At 40.5% G+C, this 14,996-nt stretch overlaps 1 protein-coding gene across 8 annotated transcripts in view; it reads left to right on the plus strand.

Moving 5' to 3' along the window:
• The window catches only part of SMG7 (SMG7 nonsense mediated mRNA decay factor), a 64,972-nt gene that overhangs the window by 45,777 nt on the left and 4,199 nt on the right, over positions 1 to 14,996 (plus strand). For 2 of the 8 annotated variants that reach the window (XM_019635472.1, XM_019635475.1), the window contains 11 exons: positions 291 to 447; positions 3,072 to 3,142; positions 4,336 to 4,396; positions 6,456 to 6,575; positions 7,478 to 7,766; positions 9,524 to 9,668; positions 10,149 to 10,531; positions 11,151 to 11,522; positions 12,268 to 12,417; positions 14,069 to 14,149; positions 14,615 to 14,774. In XM_019635472.1, coding sequence (XP_019491017.1) covers positions 291 to 447; positions 3,072 to 3,142; positions 4,336 to 4,396; positions 6,456 to 6,575; positions 7,478 to 7,766; positions 9,524 to 9,668; positions 10,149 to 10,531; positions 11,151 to 11,522; positions 12,268 to 12,417; positions 14,069 to 14,149; positions 14,615 to 14,774 — 1,989 coding nt within the window. Of the gene's footprint in view, positions 1 to 290; positions 448 to 3,071; positions 3,143 to 4,335; positions 4,397 to 6,455; positions 6,576 to 7,477; positions 7,905 to 9,523; positions 9,669 to 10,148; positions 10,532 to 11,150; positions 11,523 to 12,267; positions 12,418 to 14,068; positions 14,150 to 14,614; positions 14,775 to 14,996 lie in introns of all 8 variants that reach the window. The other 6 variants (XM_019635471.1, XM_019635470.1, XM_019635476.1 and 3 more) reach the window with 3 other exon arrangements.

The following is a 14,996-nucleotide window of genomic DNA, read 5'->3' on the forward strand; positions in this document are numbered from 1 at the left end:
CATTTTCCTCAATGTAACAAAGCATTAGTGACATATGAAAAAGTCCTGTATTTCTTAATATTGAACCAGGAGGCCCAACCCCTAAGTTCTGTCCTTTATCTGCTGACACCTTCTCATCAACTGTATCTGTAATAATTTTAACATGGGAAAGAAAGTATCCTTTTAGAAGGAAGCTGTAAGATATTTAAGTGTTAAGTAGAATACAGCAGAAGGTTCATAATGATAATTTAATTTCAGTGAGTGCCCAGTTTCAAATACCTTATGCTTTCTGAATACACTTTTTCTTTCAGTGTCTTTTCTTGGCATCCTGTGCAAGTGTCCTCTCCAGAACAAATCTCAGGAGGAGTCCTACAATGCCTACCCCCTTCCTGCCGTCAAGGTCTCCATGGACTGGCTGAGGCTCAGACCCGGGGTCTTTCAGGAGGCAGTGGTGGATGAAAGACAGTAGTGAGTATCTTAGCCTTTCATGGCAGCTTGTGTGCTTTGTTTGTCTGATGTCCATAGATATGTAGAAACCGCCTTCTAAAACACAACATTCGAACAATGGAAGACTTTGTATTTTCCACCTACTCTTTGGGAATTGAACTGAAGTCCTCTTTGTATGCGTTTCCTTTATTTGTTTGAATTCTTCATGTGAGGCACAATCTACAGGATTTCTGACTCCCTTGTGCGCCCCCATTCCTGCTTGCTATCCTGGGAAAAGGCATTTTTCACATTCCAGAATTGAAATAAAACCAGTTTGTTCCTTACCCATTATAATATGCCCCAACTTTCTGTTTAGGAATTAAAGGGAAGAGATTTTTACTTCCTCCATTATTTTCTATATAAACCGTTTGATTTTGCCTTATAGTAACACCCATTTGAGTTATATTTGTTGGTTTTAAGCTTAGGAGATTGGAGGTTATTTTGGTTCTCACCATTTTCCCTGTAATCGCTACTCAGAACAGTTTTGACAATTCCTAGGAACTATTGATTTTAGAGTGACAAATGAAGGCTTTCAGTTGACTGTTCGTTGTAGGAATACTTCCAGTAAGGCTTTGCAGCGAGTGCAGTTCCTCGCCTGCATATTTTGATGGAGGGTATGAGGCAGATCCCTGAAATTTCTACTTTGTGGTCCAGCATTCGCATGGTCACCAAGGCCACAACCTAGAAAAGGGCCTCGCCGCATTTAAGACCCTGTGATCCCTCTACTTCTTAATTCTCTTTACTTTTCCCCTTAAGCCCACCTGTAAGCTCCTTCCTTTCTCACATTGTTCTGAGTAGAGTTTAGCAGCGTAGCACAGCATGCCACACGTCTCCTGTTCATGTCAGTGTAGGTATTACTGAGTAGTACATTCTTGCAGACGTTGCTTCCTGGCACAAAAGTCTCACTTCTTGACGCAGAGGCTCTAGTTTTCCTTCCCTTGTGTAGAAGGAAACTTGAGAACCCAAACTTGTGTTTGGTTCAGAAAATTGTGTCAGAAATGCTATCAAAGGATTTTGTGTTTTGTATTTGCTTGGAGAGTTTTCGCATTTATGGGCAGGGATGGATTGTTCTGGGTTTTTGTTTCTGTACCACCTTTTCGACCATTCTATGCATTCCCGTCCCTTATCATGACAATGGATGTTTTATTTACAAACCATTCCCCCCCTTTTTTTGTTCCTCATTATGTACCCTTCCTCCTATCAGATATATCAGAATCTTTCAAATGACACCTTGACAGGTGTTTCATTCTATCGTAAATTATGTTACTAATTTTAAAGACTAATGTGGGGTATTTCTCTTAAACTAGAGATTTTCCATATATGTTTGATACATTAAAATAACAGTCTTCATTTACATATTTGAAATAATAAAAGAACAATCTCTTTGCCCTTTGTGAACTCAAAATTTTACATATATTGAAGAATCTACAGCTTGTGGCGTCCGGACCTTTTTCATTTTCAGAACGTGTTTCCTCCTGTGCTTTTGTGAGAACATGTTATCTCAAGCTAATGTATATATGAAGCAGTGATGTATTTTTTTTCTTTGTAGAAAGCAAAATCAAACTTAAATAACCCAAAATTGGGTAAAGCAATATAGTATTGTTAAGTCGTCTACTCAGTACCCTTTTTCTGCAGTCTTTTTTCTTGAGATCTCATATTTGTTACATAAACTCATTGTTATTCTAGTCTAAATGTTCTGTTTTAGGTTATTAACCTTCTTTTTCAACTGTCTCTTGTAATTTGTTATATCCCCAAATGCTTGTAGCAGACATTTATTCTTCAGTGTTTGTTTCCTTATGTGTTTTTTCTATATGTATTCTTTTGTATTTTTTGAAGTAGCATATTCCCATATTTCAAATCTACAACTATTAGAAATAGTTGTCAACTTCTGTTTTTTTTTTCCATGATGTGATTATTTACATCCAGTTTCTCTTACCTGGGCACATCACCCTAGCCTTTTTTTAATCACACTTGTCACCAACATTGGTTGTTAATGTATTGCAAGAAAAGTTTAATATTACCTTAAGTAGAACATGATTATTTTCAATATTTTAAATTAAATATTACAAATGTTTTTTAATATTTCACAAACTTTCATATAAATTGCCTGTGTATTAGGAGACAGGGTTTAGAGGTAAGGATATTTTAACAATGTGTTAACTTTTGTATAATAAAGAAAAAGGCGTGTCTATCACTTCGAACAGAGAATGTGATTTGAACTATGGTGTCACCATACCCTGTCCTAGGTTAACTACTAGCAGTGGGTTCCACAACTGATAATGGATGTGGAAGCTCTATGAAAACAAAATCTCTGGTCAGAGTTTTCTCAGGAAATACCAATTTTCTGTGTTTAAAACTGAAAAATTATTTTTACTCGTTCAGTTAGGAGCCTAGGAAATGATCTGCAGTAGCAGGTCTCTGCTGTGGAAATTTGACCCTTCTGCTGTATCTTTTATCCAGACATCTTTGAATCATACAGTCTTTCAAATGCTGAAGCATGCAAAAAATACATAGTCTAGGTCTGATAGATAATATTTTCGTGGCTTATTAGTGTTCTGGTTTCTCTTATGTAAAAATAAAGTCTGAACTATCTCTTTAATTTACAGCATTTGGCCCTGGCTAATTTCTCTTCTAAACAGTTTCCATCCCCATGAAGAGGATCTTTCGAATACTAATGGTAAGGGCTTAAGGGCTGCCTTAACCTTGTGGTGTTCACATTGCTCACTACCACTCACAGTGAGCTGAAGGCCAGAGGAAAACAGGCTCTTGTTCTTAAGCGTTTGCCATTAAATCGACTATCTCAGCAGTGACTTTGAACTCTACACTGATTAGGTGGGTGGGAGGAATGTTCTTCCAGTTCGCCCAGCAGCGTATTCTCCCATTTAGTTACATTTGAGTAGGAGTCCAGAGAGAGCAACACCTTCCAGTTCTCTCTACCTTCTTCGCTTTCTCCTTGTTCTTACTATTTTCTTAAAAAGAATGAATGTGAGCAGCATTTCTCTATCAGAGTAATACCTGCTTATCATAGAACATGTAGGACATACAAATATAAAGCGCACAGGTCACCCGTGGTCCTGGCATGCAGAGATACTTTGTACTGTTAACATGATCGTGTATTTTCTGTGGGCCTTTTTCTTCGGTGTACATACATACACCTGTATGTGATTGGTATCAAATTCAGCTTTGTACTTGCTTTTTAAATTTACCATTATATTTTTAACATTTTCCTTTTCATTTAAACACGTTGAAACATAATTTTTACTGGCTGAATAATATTCCGTGAGATGGATATGCCATAATTTGTGTAATCATTGTCCATTTGCTTTAAAATTTTTCCCATTATAAATAATTCTACATGGAACAGTCTGTACTTGACTCCTTTCTGATTATTCTTCTTCCATTAGATCCGTGCTTCTCAAGCGCTAATTTACAAATGAATCACCTGGGACCTTGTAAAAATGCAGTTTAGGATTCGGTAGGTTTGGGATAGGGCCCAACATTATGCATTTCTTACAAGCTCCCAGATGATGTCATTCTTATTCAGTACTTTGGGATTACTGGGTCTGAGGCTATGAATCTTTTAAGACTGCTGGAAAAAAAAGTTCATCGTGCCCATCCCTGGCACTGAGTAGTAGGTGAGTATTAAGATGATGTCTAAAGCCCAAAGGCAACGTGCAGGGCTGTGAATGGTATGATATTTCATCAGGTTAATATAAAGAAGAGCAGAGAACTATGCGCATCATAGATAGTTTCTTTCTGTATAGAAGGTACTCGGGGTTTTTTGTTGTTAGTTTTTAGTGAGCAGAATTCTGCTGAACAACAGTATTTTAATTAAAATATTTAAAAATCTTGATTTCTACCCTTTTCTAGCTACACCACTTCCAGAGGAGTTTGAGTTACAAGGATTCTTGGCTTTGAGACCATCTTTCAGGTGGGTGGCAGCTAAAGGAGGTTTGTTTTGTTGCTGGTGGTTGCAGTGTTAAAACGTTAACAGGAATCGGGCTTGGGTGTAGAAGCACCTTTGGTCTTTCCTAGCTTTGTTTTACTTTCCTAAAAACAACTAATAGTGAAAGTTTTTGATGTAAAATGGATTTGTACATGCCATGCCTTTAATACCAATACTAAGTGATTAAAAAATAAGGAGCAAAAGAAAGGAAAAGAAAATTGCTTCTTTCAAGTCGTATTTATTCACTTATTTCTACCTTTTTTACTTTACTTGAAACTAGAGGGAAAGTCTCAGAAATGGGAACCAAATGTAAACCAAAGGATATTGCTCGACATTTTTCATACCAGTAACAAGGATAAAGCAATCTGTTTTTCCAAACATTTTCTCTTTTCCTCCTCGTTCAGAGGAATAACTTCTTACTCCTTTTCACGTCTAACCCTTTCGTCTGTGTCCTTGATCCCATCCCTTCCTACCACCCCAAGAACCTCGCTCCATCTGCCCACCTCACTCTGCCTTGTCTTTTCAGTATCCTTTAACTTTTTTAACAACAAATTACTTCCTTTTAGCGTAGTAACATTCAAGTATGCCCTATTCTTTCTTCAAAGTAAAATTCACAACTTCGTCTTTCTGTAATGTTGCCCTATCTTTCTTTCTCTTCATCATCAAACTTCTTAGAAGAGTGGTGTGGGCTCATCTTACTGACTGCCTCACTCCCAGCTATTTCACAGCCTACTGCAACTTAAACTATCAGTGCTCTCCTAGTTACCAAATTTTATTGCCTTTACAATTTTCATCCTATGTAATTTTCTCTGACACCGAATCTGTTGGTCCCTTCCTTCTTGAAACCTTCTTAGCCCGTGACACCACTGTGCTTCTCCTACCCTTAACAGTCAAGCCTCCTTCATTCTTTTGTACTGCGTGCCTTTGAGTATTGGTGTTCTCCAGGGTTCTTCCTTTGCCTTTGCCTTTCCCCTCTACATTCTGGCTGGTGATCAAATCCATCCCTTTGTCTTGATCTTTCATCTCTTGGATAGTTAAATACGAAATTTTCAGTTCTGACTTCTTCTGGAGTTTGGACTTATACTTCTAACTATCTGATCTCCCTTATGCATTTTAAACTTTAATAGGACCGAAAATGAGCTTATGTTTTCCTATATGGAAAGCAAAATATGACCTTTCTGTATTTATCTATGTGCCATTACCCACCTACATGAACAAGCTAGAAATCTGAAAAATTCTTATTTCTGTTAATCTTTCTCACCAAGCCTTTGTAATTCTGTGTCCAAAATGCCGCTTAGATTTAACTCCTCCCATTTATTTCCTCATAGTTCAGGCTTTTATCACCATTAACCTGGAGTATAAAAAAGCTTCCTCATCAAGTTCCCTACATAAAGTCCCTCTTTCTATAGTCCATTGCAACCCTGCTTCCACAGTTATAATTTTATAGACCTGTTGATGCCCGTTACTAATATAAAAACTTTGATTTACCATCCCCAGTTGTTCCGGTTCTATTTTAGCTTGATATCCAAATGCTTGGTTTTTCAGTATATTTTCTGTCACTATCCAGTGCTTAATTTTTCAGCCATAGTTTCCACTTCCACCCTCCTCCCCACCAATACTTACGCCCGCTCTACATTCACTATGTCCTATCCTTAAATAGCTCTGTATTTTTATTACCCCAGCCTTCATTCATGCTATGCATAGAGCACTTCCTTTTCCTCTTCGCCCTTCTCTTACCAACCTGTAAGCACTGACCTGTACCTGGCCAAGGTCCAGCTGAGGTATCGCTCTGTGAAACCTTTTCAGAGCTTATCAGAAGGAACTGACCCTCCTTTTTAACTTATACTCTCTTATTCTTTGCATAATGTCTTTTCTGCTTTGCTTCGTTGGATTTAAAATCTCTGGGAATATGAACTTAAACACAGCCTCAAGCAACCGACCTGGAGGGAGCCTCTGAAGCATCTCAGTCAATGTGGTGAACTTGGTTGCCTGGAAAATACCTTCAGCAGTTTAATAATCTATAACTTGCTTATGTCAATTTTAGGAACCTGGATTTTTCCAAAGGCCACCAGGGTATTACAGGAGACAAAGAGGGTCAGCAACGACAGATACGACAGCAGCGCTTGATCTCTATAGGCAAATGGATCGCTGATAATCAGCCAAGGTATTCCTTATCAGATGCACATACACACCCCACCTGTGTTTTAGGCTTTGGTATAATGCTATTGATCACAAACTCTGAAGTCAAAACATTGGTAACATAACAAATTACGACCCTAGTGATCATTAGGATACTCTTAAATCTCTGTCCTCCCCATTACACTGCCTGTTGTACAGGAGCTGGCCCTGCCTCCCTCGTTTATCGTGAGCTTCTGCTCTGATATATAAACATCTATGGAAACCTGAGTTGTATGTTCACAGTTAACGGTGATTTGTATTGACGGGCATGGTGGTCAGTTTCAGTTAGGGCGGACCAGGATGGGGCTGGTGACTAGTTAAATACGAAGCAGGTAGGGTCGGTGGCGTAGTGGAGAGAGCACAGGTTTTAGAGTCAGCTAGGTTTGAATTCCGTTTCTACTTCTGCCACTTTCCCAGGTGGGTCCTTGGGATCTCTCCAGTTGAACGTAACCTTTCCAAAGTCAGTAACCATTTCATATTCATTTTTGTGTTGAGATTCCTGTCATACTGTAAGCACTTGAGTGGTTGCTTGTGTGAATGTACTTATTACCTCTGAGCTTCCGTTTTCACACCTATACAATAGGAATTATAGATAGCTACTTCAAGGGCCTAATCTAGTGTTTAAAACATGCTCAGTAAATGTATCTGTAATTACTGGAAACCATTAAAAGGGCTTGGGAATGTGTTGTGTTAAGTATGATAATGAGAACCTAACCTAAGTTTCTATATAACTACTTTCTGTGTTACCTGAATTCATATTGTTATATTCTGCTTTTCCCAGAGTTTTAGGGCTGGGAATGTATTGACTGTTGGATCCATACACAATTCGATTGTTACTGTTTTTTAGGTTTATGTTTTTCATATATGGATTTATTTTTACTTTTTTAGGCTGATTCAGTGTGAAAATGAGGTAGGGAAATTATTGTTTATCACAGAAATCCCAGAGTTAATTCTGGAAGATCCTAGTGAAGCCAAAGAAAACCTCATTTTGCAAGAAACATCCACAATAGAGTCAGTGACTGTGGACGGGAACCCAGGACTGAAATCAGTGCTATCCACGGGCCGAAATCTAAGCAACAGCTGTGACACGGGAGAGAAACCCATGGTTACCTTCAAAGAGAACATTAAGCCACGAGAAGCGAACAGAGACCAAGGAAGAAGTTTTCCTCCCAAAGAGGTGAGAAGGGACTATAGCAAAGGAATAACTGTAACTAAGAATGATGGAAAGAAGGACAACAACAAGAGGAAAACAGAAACCAAGAAATGCACCTTAGAAAAGTTACAGGAAACAGGAAAGCAGAGTGTGGCAGTGCAGGTAAGCTGTATTTGCACTCTAAAGCAGGTAGAGGAAGGCTCACACAAAAGGCAAGATCTTCGTTGTGTTCCGAAAGCCCGGAGCATTGGCTGTTCTAGAAGCTCGAATGCACTCTTCAAGTGTTGCCTAGCGAGGCCATGTAAGAGCTATGGTAGATGGTTACTTGCTTCATCAACTTTTAGGAGTTGTCATGGGAGTGAGAGAGTCTCAACATGTTGGACATTTTTGTCAGTTGTCTCCAGTTGAAGTGGTTTGAAAGGACCAGTTGCAGAGCTGTCAGTTCAGCAAAGACCTGTGTTTTCTTTGGAAGGTATAATCATTCGTTAATGCCATAGTTAACAGAAATTTGGGGTCTTTTATAGATCCAGTAAAACCAAGAGTATATTAAGGCTTATGTAGTTTTTTTCAGACTCACTATACAAAAAAATACATTCTTGGAAAATGATGAGTCCCTTTTCCTTGACATTTAGACCCGTCCCAGCAGTAGCATTATAACACTTCACTGGTACTCTGGCTCATGGGAATTTTTACAGCAAGAACCCAAGTCTCCTGCTGGAACAGATAAGCACTGCTCATCATTTGAGACTTTGGGTTTTTGTTTGTTTGTTGGTTGGTTTTGTTTACCTTTCCAAAGGGATAGATTTCATATAAAAGGAAAAGGGTTTACTTAGTGCTGGTTTTATTAATCCTATTATTGTTTGAGTAAGTGCCTAAGTAGCCATTTGATTTGTTAACACATTTTGGTCAATACATTTGTTTGCAGTGAGCATGAGAAACCTTACATTATTGAAGTCTGCTTGCAAATAAACAGTACCTTCAGTGTATTTCCCTTATAGGGTTTTTAGTGGGGGGAAAGGGAGAAATAACATAATAGTTCCATTTTAAAAGTCATAGTAGAGGAAAAACAGAGAGAAAAACTTGGTAGAAATTGAGAAAAGGCATGGAGACAGGTGCTGGGGAAAAGCAAGGGGAAAACCAAATGGAACTATATAGAGCTGAAGAGTTAGTGTTTTAGGGATAAAGAGTTCAGTATTTCCTGCCTGCTCTACCTCTCTTCTCTATAACTGCTTCTAAACAAAATCCAGACTGAAAATAAAACCCCTTTTTCCATCACTCATCCCTCTTAAATCTGCCTGTAGATGATTAAAGAGAGCCTGACAGTAGTCAGTATATCACCACCCTCGCTACCTCATCCATAGTTTTCTATAAATGGTACCTGTTTTCCCTCATTTATGTATGTTATTTAATAAATTAGAATATAAAGGGTCCTGGGCCCCTAACAAAAGGCTTAAGATCAGATGCAAGTTTTTTAACCTGTTGGCATCAGGTATCTCATTTGTAAAGCAAAGGAGCTCTGAGGTCCTTTCCATATTATTACTTTTATAATTTTGTGAAAGCAAAATAATTAAACACTAGTGAAACAAAACATATCTTCTTTTATTGTACAATTAAATAATTTATTTTGATTTTCATCTTTTTAATTTATGTAAATTTAAATATCTTCAGCATATACCATTTTATGGACATAATGGTATTTTAAATACTTTCTTACAGTAGGTGCTTCTTTGTAATACATTTGAGTTTCAGATTATTAATAGTTTTGCTTCTGTTGGTCGTAGGTAAAATCCCAGACAGAACTAAGAAAGACTCCAGTGTCTGAAGCCAGGAAAACACCTGTAACTCAAACCCCAAGTCAAGCAAGTAACTCCCAGTTCATCCCCATTCATCACCCTGGAGCCTTCCCTCCTCTTCCCAGCCGGCCAGGTAAATGTTTTGTAATTCCTTCTACTTGATCCCATCTGTGTAGTACTTCCTGTTCATGCACTGAGTAATTTATACTCCAACCAGAGTGATATTACTATACCATAATGTTAAAAGGTAGAAGGAAGTTTTCTTTTCCCTAATGATTATGAAATTATTTTTGAGCCATTGCTCCGTAGTTTACATACAAGTACATATTTGTTATCATGAAGGAATTCCTATCACTAAACATGGCATTTAAGAAACCACCTTTAGAACAAACACTCCAGTTACTTCAGTGGGTAGAAGTAGCAGCCAGTGGTCTATTTTTATCCTTGAAAGGAAATTAAGGATTTTCACTTGATCAGTCTGATGTTTGATCACTGCCTTTTATAATTTATGAGAAGACCTCTTCCCTTCCCTCTCCCACCCCCAAATGACTTATTTTTGCCTTTCTTTTGTGAAGTTTCTAAAGAACTAAACCTGTGTTCTTCTGTTTTGAAGGGTTCCCGCCCCCAGCATATGTTATCCCCCCTCCTGTGGCATTTTCTATGGGCTCAGGTTACACCTTCCCAGCTGGTGTTTCTGTCCCAGGAACCTTTCTTCAGCCTGCAGCTCACTCTCCAGCAGGAAACCAGGTGCAAGCTGGGAAACAGTCCCACATTCCTTACAGCCAGCAACGGCCCTCTGGCCCAGGGCCAATGAACCAGGGACCTCAACAGCCACAGCCACCTTCTCAGCAACCCCTCACATCTCTACCAGCTCAGCCAACAGCACAGTCTGCAAGCCAGTTGCAGGTTCAAGCTCTAGCTCAGCAACAACAGTCCCCCACAAAAGCTGCGCCAGCTCTGGGGAAAAGCCCTCCTCACCACTCTGGGTTCCAGCAGGTAGGTCACGTGTGTACCGTCCGGCTGCAATAGGAGGAGGGAGGCTGACATTGTTCCGTGTCTGGTTAATTGAACACTAGTTAGGCTTTCACCTACTTCTTGCTCAGACTTGTAATGATAATGGGAATTCAGAAGTATTCTTTCTGCTCTTTAGAAAGTTCCAGCATTTTCTTTTCTACTTTGGTAAAGGATAGTAGATCTGAACTACCATTCTTTGAAAAGGATTTTCTATAAATCTCTCTCCCATGTGAACATAAACTATAGAAGGGACATAGAATCATAATCTTGAAGTATTCAAGATGTGACACCAGTCTTAAATATTGTCATCCCCACAGCACTTGAAGCAGGAAGGAGACAACACACACACACTCATTCATTCATTTATTCATTAAACCTCTTAAATAATTGAATTGAAAGAGAACATGAGCTCAGTAGCCATTATCTGTTCCCAGAGAGTTCTGTGAATTGAAAAACGTAAGGGGTGAAGGAAACTGCTGCGTTGCCTAGAGTTTTGTTGATTGTAAAATCTCTCAAGTTCATTCTGTGATTCCTGAGTACTGAGCGAAGTACACCTGCCTTTTTATCCTCGTCTTAATGACAGGCATCATCTCTTTTTTAGTATCAGCAGGCCGACGCCTCCAAACAACTGTGGAATCCCCCTCAGGTTCAAGGCCCATTAGGGAAAATCATGCCTGTGAAACAGCCCTACTACCTTCAGACCCAAGACCCCATAAAACTGTTTGAGCCGCCATTGCAACCTCCTGTAATGCAGCAGCAGCCTCTAGAGAAAAAAATGAAGCCTTTTCCCATGGAGCCATATAACCATAATCCCTCAGAAGTCAAGGTCCCAGAATTCTACTGGGACTCTTCCTATAGCATGGCTGACAACAGAGCTGTGATGGCCCAGCAAGTAAATATGGACCGCAGGGGCAAGCGGCCGCCCGGAGTCTTCCGTCAAGAGCAGGACCCTGTCCCCAGGATGCCATTCGAGGTGCGTGTGTTTCCCATCACCAGGCACTTCAGAGATGGGGGCTGCGTAGTTTTTGAGTTTCTCAAGTAGGTGTCTGTAAAGGTCACTGTGATTCTTTAGTGCCGCAGAGTGCTGCTGAGCCACGGGCACAGCACGGGGGCTCCTCGTCACAGTTGCACAGTACGTTTGATTTGGGGGAGCTGAAGAATTCCGGAACTGGCTTTGAACAGTGATGGTCTGGCAGAGAAATCAGGTGCAGAAATCTCTAACTCAGCATGTTAGAGAATTCTGAGACAAAGGTCCCCCCCCTTGGGCTGAATCACCTCAGTTTAAAAGTAGGCTTAAACAATTTGCTTTTTGAGAAGAACAAAGTCAGCCAGTTGTCTTGGGTAGTGGAGTTCCCCTTCCTTGCCCTTTTTATTCAGGAGAAACAGGTATGTGTTTGTAACTTTTAAAAAGAGCTGTTTCTCTGCTCGCACAAGATACGCTCATCACCGCTCCATGGTGTTGTTTTACTCACTAGCCACGTTAACCTTTTCTGTTCTGCTCTCCGTGTTTTTGCTCTGTTGTCTTGATCTTTCTCTGCTATTGTCCTCCTGTCACTTTGCTCTGTGTTTCGGAGGCTTTTCCTCTGCGTAATACTGTCTCACTGTTAATTACTTCTTCCTTCTCGACTTCAGCGCCTTCATCTGCCTAATTGTGCTACTACTCCTTTGTGCTTTTGTCACCCCTTATTGCATCTCACTGTGATCCTTTCTGTCACTAGGACCCCAAGGGCTCCCCTCTGCTCCCCCCGGACCTGTTAAAGAGTCTGGCTGCCTTGGAGGAAGAGGAGGAGCTGCTTTTTTCTAACCCTCCTGATCTTTACCCAGCGCTGCTGGGGCCTCTCGCCTCTCTTCCTGGAAGAAGCCTCTTTGTATGTATTTGACATCATTCTTCTTGCTCTAACCCCAGCTGCTTTTCTGAGCTTATGTAGTACTTGGAATAGGTGATTTCTTTTTTGGGGGGGTTTTCCCTCTAAGAATGGTAAAACTTCTCTCCCAGAGGCCCAAGTGGTAGTAGATCATGGCAAAACATTCCTGACTCCTTAGTTCCCCCAAATCTAAGAGTCATAGCTTGGTTATATGTGTTATCCGAAAGCCTCCTGCAGGGCCGGTCACACACAGGATGAGATGCTGGCAAACGAACGCGCTTCCATCTGGACCCAGGAACTTCAGGTGTCATTTAATCTTAGTTAGGAACAGTGAGATTTTTCCTCTTGTCCTCAAGTTATGACATGAAATTTGTCCTAGATTTTTCACTGACATTATTGAACAGTATGCGGCTCTTTTCTGTTTGGTTAACTGAGAACCCTAATCTAAATTAAGAGCCAGAATTGTTAACAGAATGAGTAAAAATGAAGAGGATTCCATTTGTAAATGTTGGGGTACCATAAATGAGTGAATACAGAGATAAATAACTAGAATGACATAAAATAAAGCCTGAGAACTGATTAATGGTATCTTTTAAAAGTACTCTTCTAGAACCTAGTCTGCATGTCAGGATGTCACTGGACGCGCATCAGTACGTTTATATCTTACGAGGGTGAGGGAGTCTAAGAGAAATGTATGCTGTGAGGCTTTTTCCTCCTCCCTTCACTCCACCATAATAAAACGTAAAACAGTTCTGAGTTGTACCTCCTTGCTGCTGCTTCCCATAAACACGAGGCAAGAACACATAAGATGAAAATGCATTGATTTTAGTATGAGGAGAAGTAAAAGCTTAATGGCACTCAGACAGAAGTTCCCTTAAGAATGTGCCTGGGCGAGTGGCCGTAGAGAGCTCCCACTTTTCCCCCCAAGTTAGCCAGCACCTGAAGCGGTAGTGGTGCCCTGACAGCGCCTGGGGCCGGGGAAGGCCCAGCTGCCAAGCTGCTGCCCCTGCCAGTTTGCCCGCCTCGCGCTCGCTTTCTGCCCGCCTGGCTGGGGAGTGTCTGTCTGTCCACCTGTGTCCTAATCCCTGAGTTCCTGTTGCGCTCGCCCCTTCCTGTATTTACCAATGTTAACGACACAGTGTGTGTGCAAAGTGCCTTGCATGTAGCAGGTATTTAGTAAGTGCTTTGTTGATCAACTATTCAGTGACAGTGAGCATCAGAGATTCAGCCTTTTTAAGTCATTAATGTCACAGTTTTTCAAACTTGGGGAGAAGACAGTGCCAGATCTCAGCATCTTGTTTTGAGAGTAGTTGAAATATAGCTGCTGGCAAGAGGACCCCTGAGGTTCGTGCCTAGTAAACACTCAGAGCTGCCATTTGCCAGGGTCCCTGGTCCCTGCCAGGGTCTCTGTGTTAGACTCGAGGTGCTAAGCAAGGAGAAAGGCCCTGTCTGACTCGCCCGTGGCGATGGCACTTAGCTGGTGTCATGGTGTTAACAGATTGGAAATTCACATCTTTTAAGCCTTACATTGTGCACACTGGGTGAGTACAAGTACACTTAAAGTGTAGTCTTTTGCTCTGGTTGTATAGTATCTTAAGAGTAATAGAAAATGGAAGGCATAATTTAACTATTTTTCTTTTCCGGGACTGTGAAGAAATCCTTATTGGAGAAGCCCTCCGAGCTCATGTCACATTCATCCTCTTTCCTGTCGCTCACCGGATTCTCTCTCAATCAGGTGGGTAAATGGTGAAGGATCCTGCTTTGTGTGTTCACTGTAGGCTGGTGTTTTCTTTCCTGTTCTATTTCAGGACGTCTGTTTTTCTCTTTCATATACTGGTGTCTTCTGAATATTTGATTTTATCCCCTCTCCTCTGATTGGGGTCCACTAGAGACTTGTATAAGTTTGAACCCTTTAACGTCCCATTAATAGTGAAATCCTTAGGGCTCTGTTCAGCCAAATAAATTATTTAAATTTTTCACCTGGGTGGTTTATATACAGTGAGCAAAATTCATGAGTAAGGAAAAGCTAAGGCAAAATGAATTTGATAGGGAAACTAAAAGAAAACAAAAGCCTTCAAAAGTTTGTCTTGGTAAGAAAAGCTTAAGGTGTATCAAGCATCTGTGAACATGAACATAACAGCATTTTCTAACATCATTTTTTTTGGAGTGCATCTATAACTTGGTCGTCCTTGTCTTTCAGGAAAGATACCCAAATAACAGTGTGTTCAATGAGGTATATGGGAAGAACCTGACAACCAACTCCAAAGCAGAACTTAATCCCTCAATGGCCCCCCAGGAAACATCACTGTACTCCCTGTTTGAAGGGACTCCGTGGTCTCCATCACTTCCCGCCAGTTCAGGTATTGACTAGTCTTTAAATTATAGACGCTGCACTCACACTGATTAAGAGTTACTGGGATTTTGTAATTATAAATATATTAGGTTGAGGGGCCGGATGAGTGGCTCAGTTGGTTAAGAGCTTGCTCAAGAGTTTGAGCTCTGAGCAACAGCGGTTCGATTCCTGGCCTGAACTGAGATGCCAACAGGTGGCAGGATGGCTCAGCTTAAAAAAAAAAAAAAAA

The sequence above is a fragment of the Hipposideros armiger genome, unplaced genomic scaffold (genome assembly GCF_001890085.2).
Source record: "Hipposideros armiger isolate ML-2016 unplaced genomic scaffold, ASM189008v1 scaffold_22, whole genome shotgun sequence".
NCBI lineage: Eukaryota > Metazoa > Chordata > Mammalia > Chiroptera > Hipposideridae > Hipposideros > Hipposideros armiger.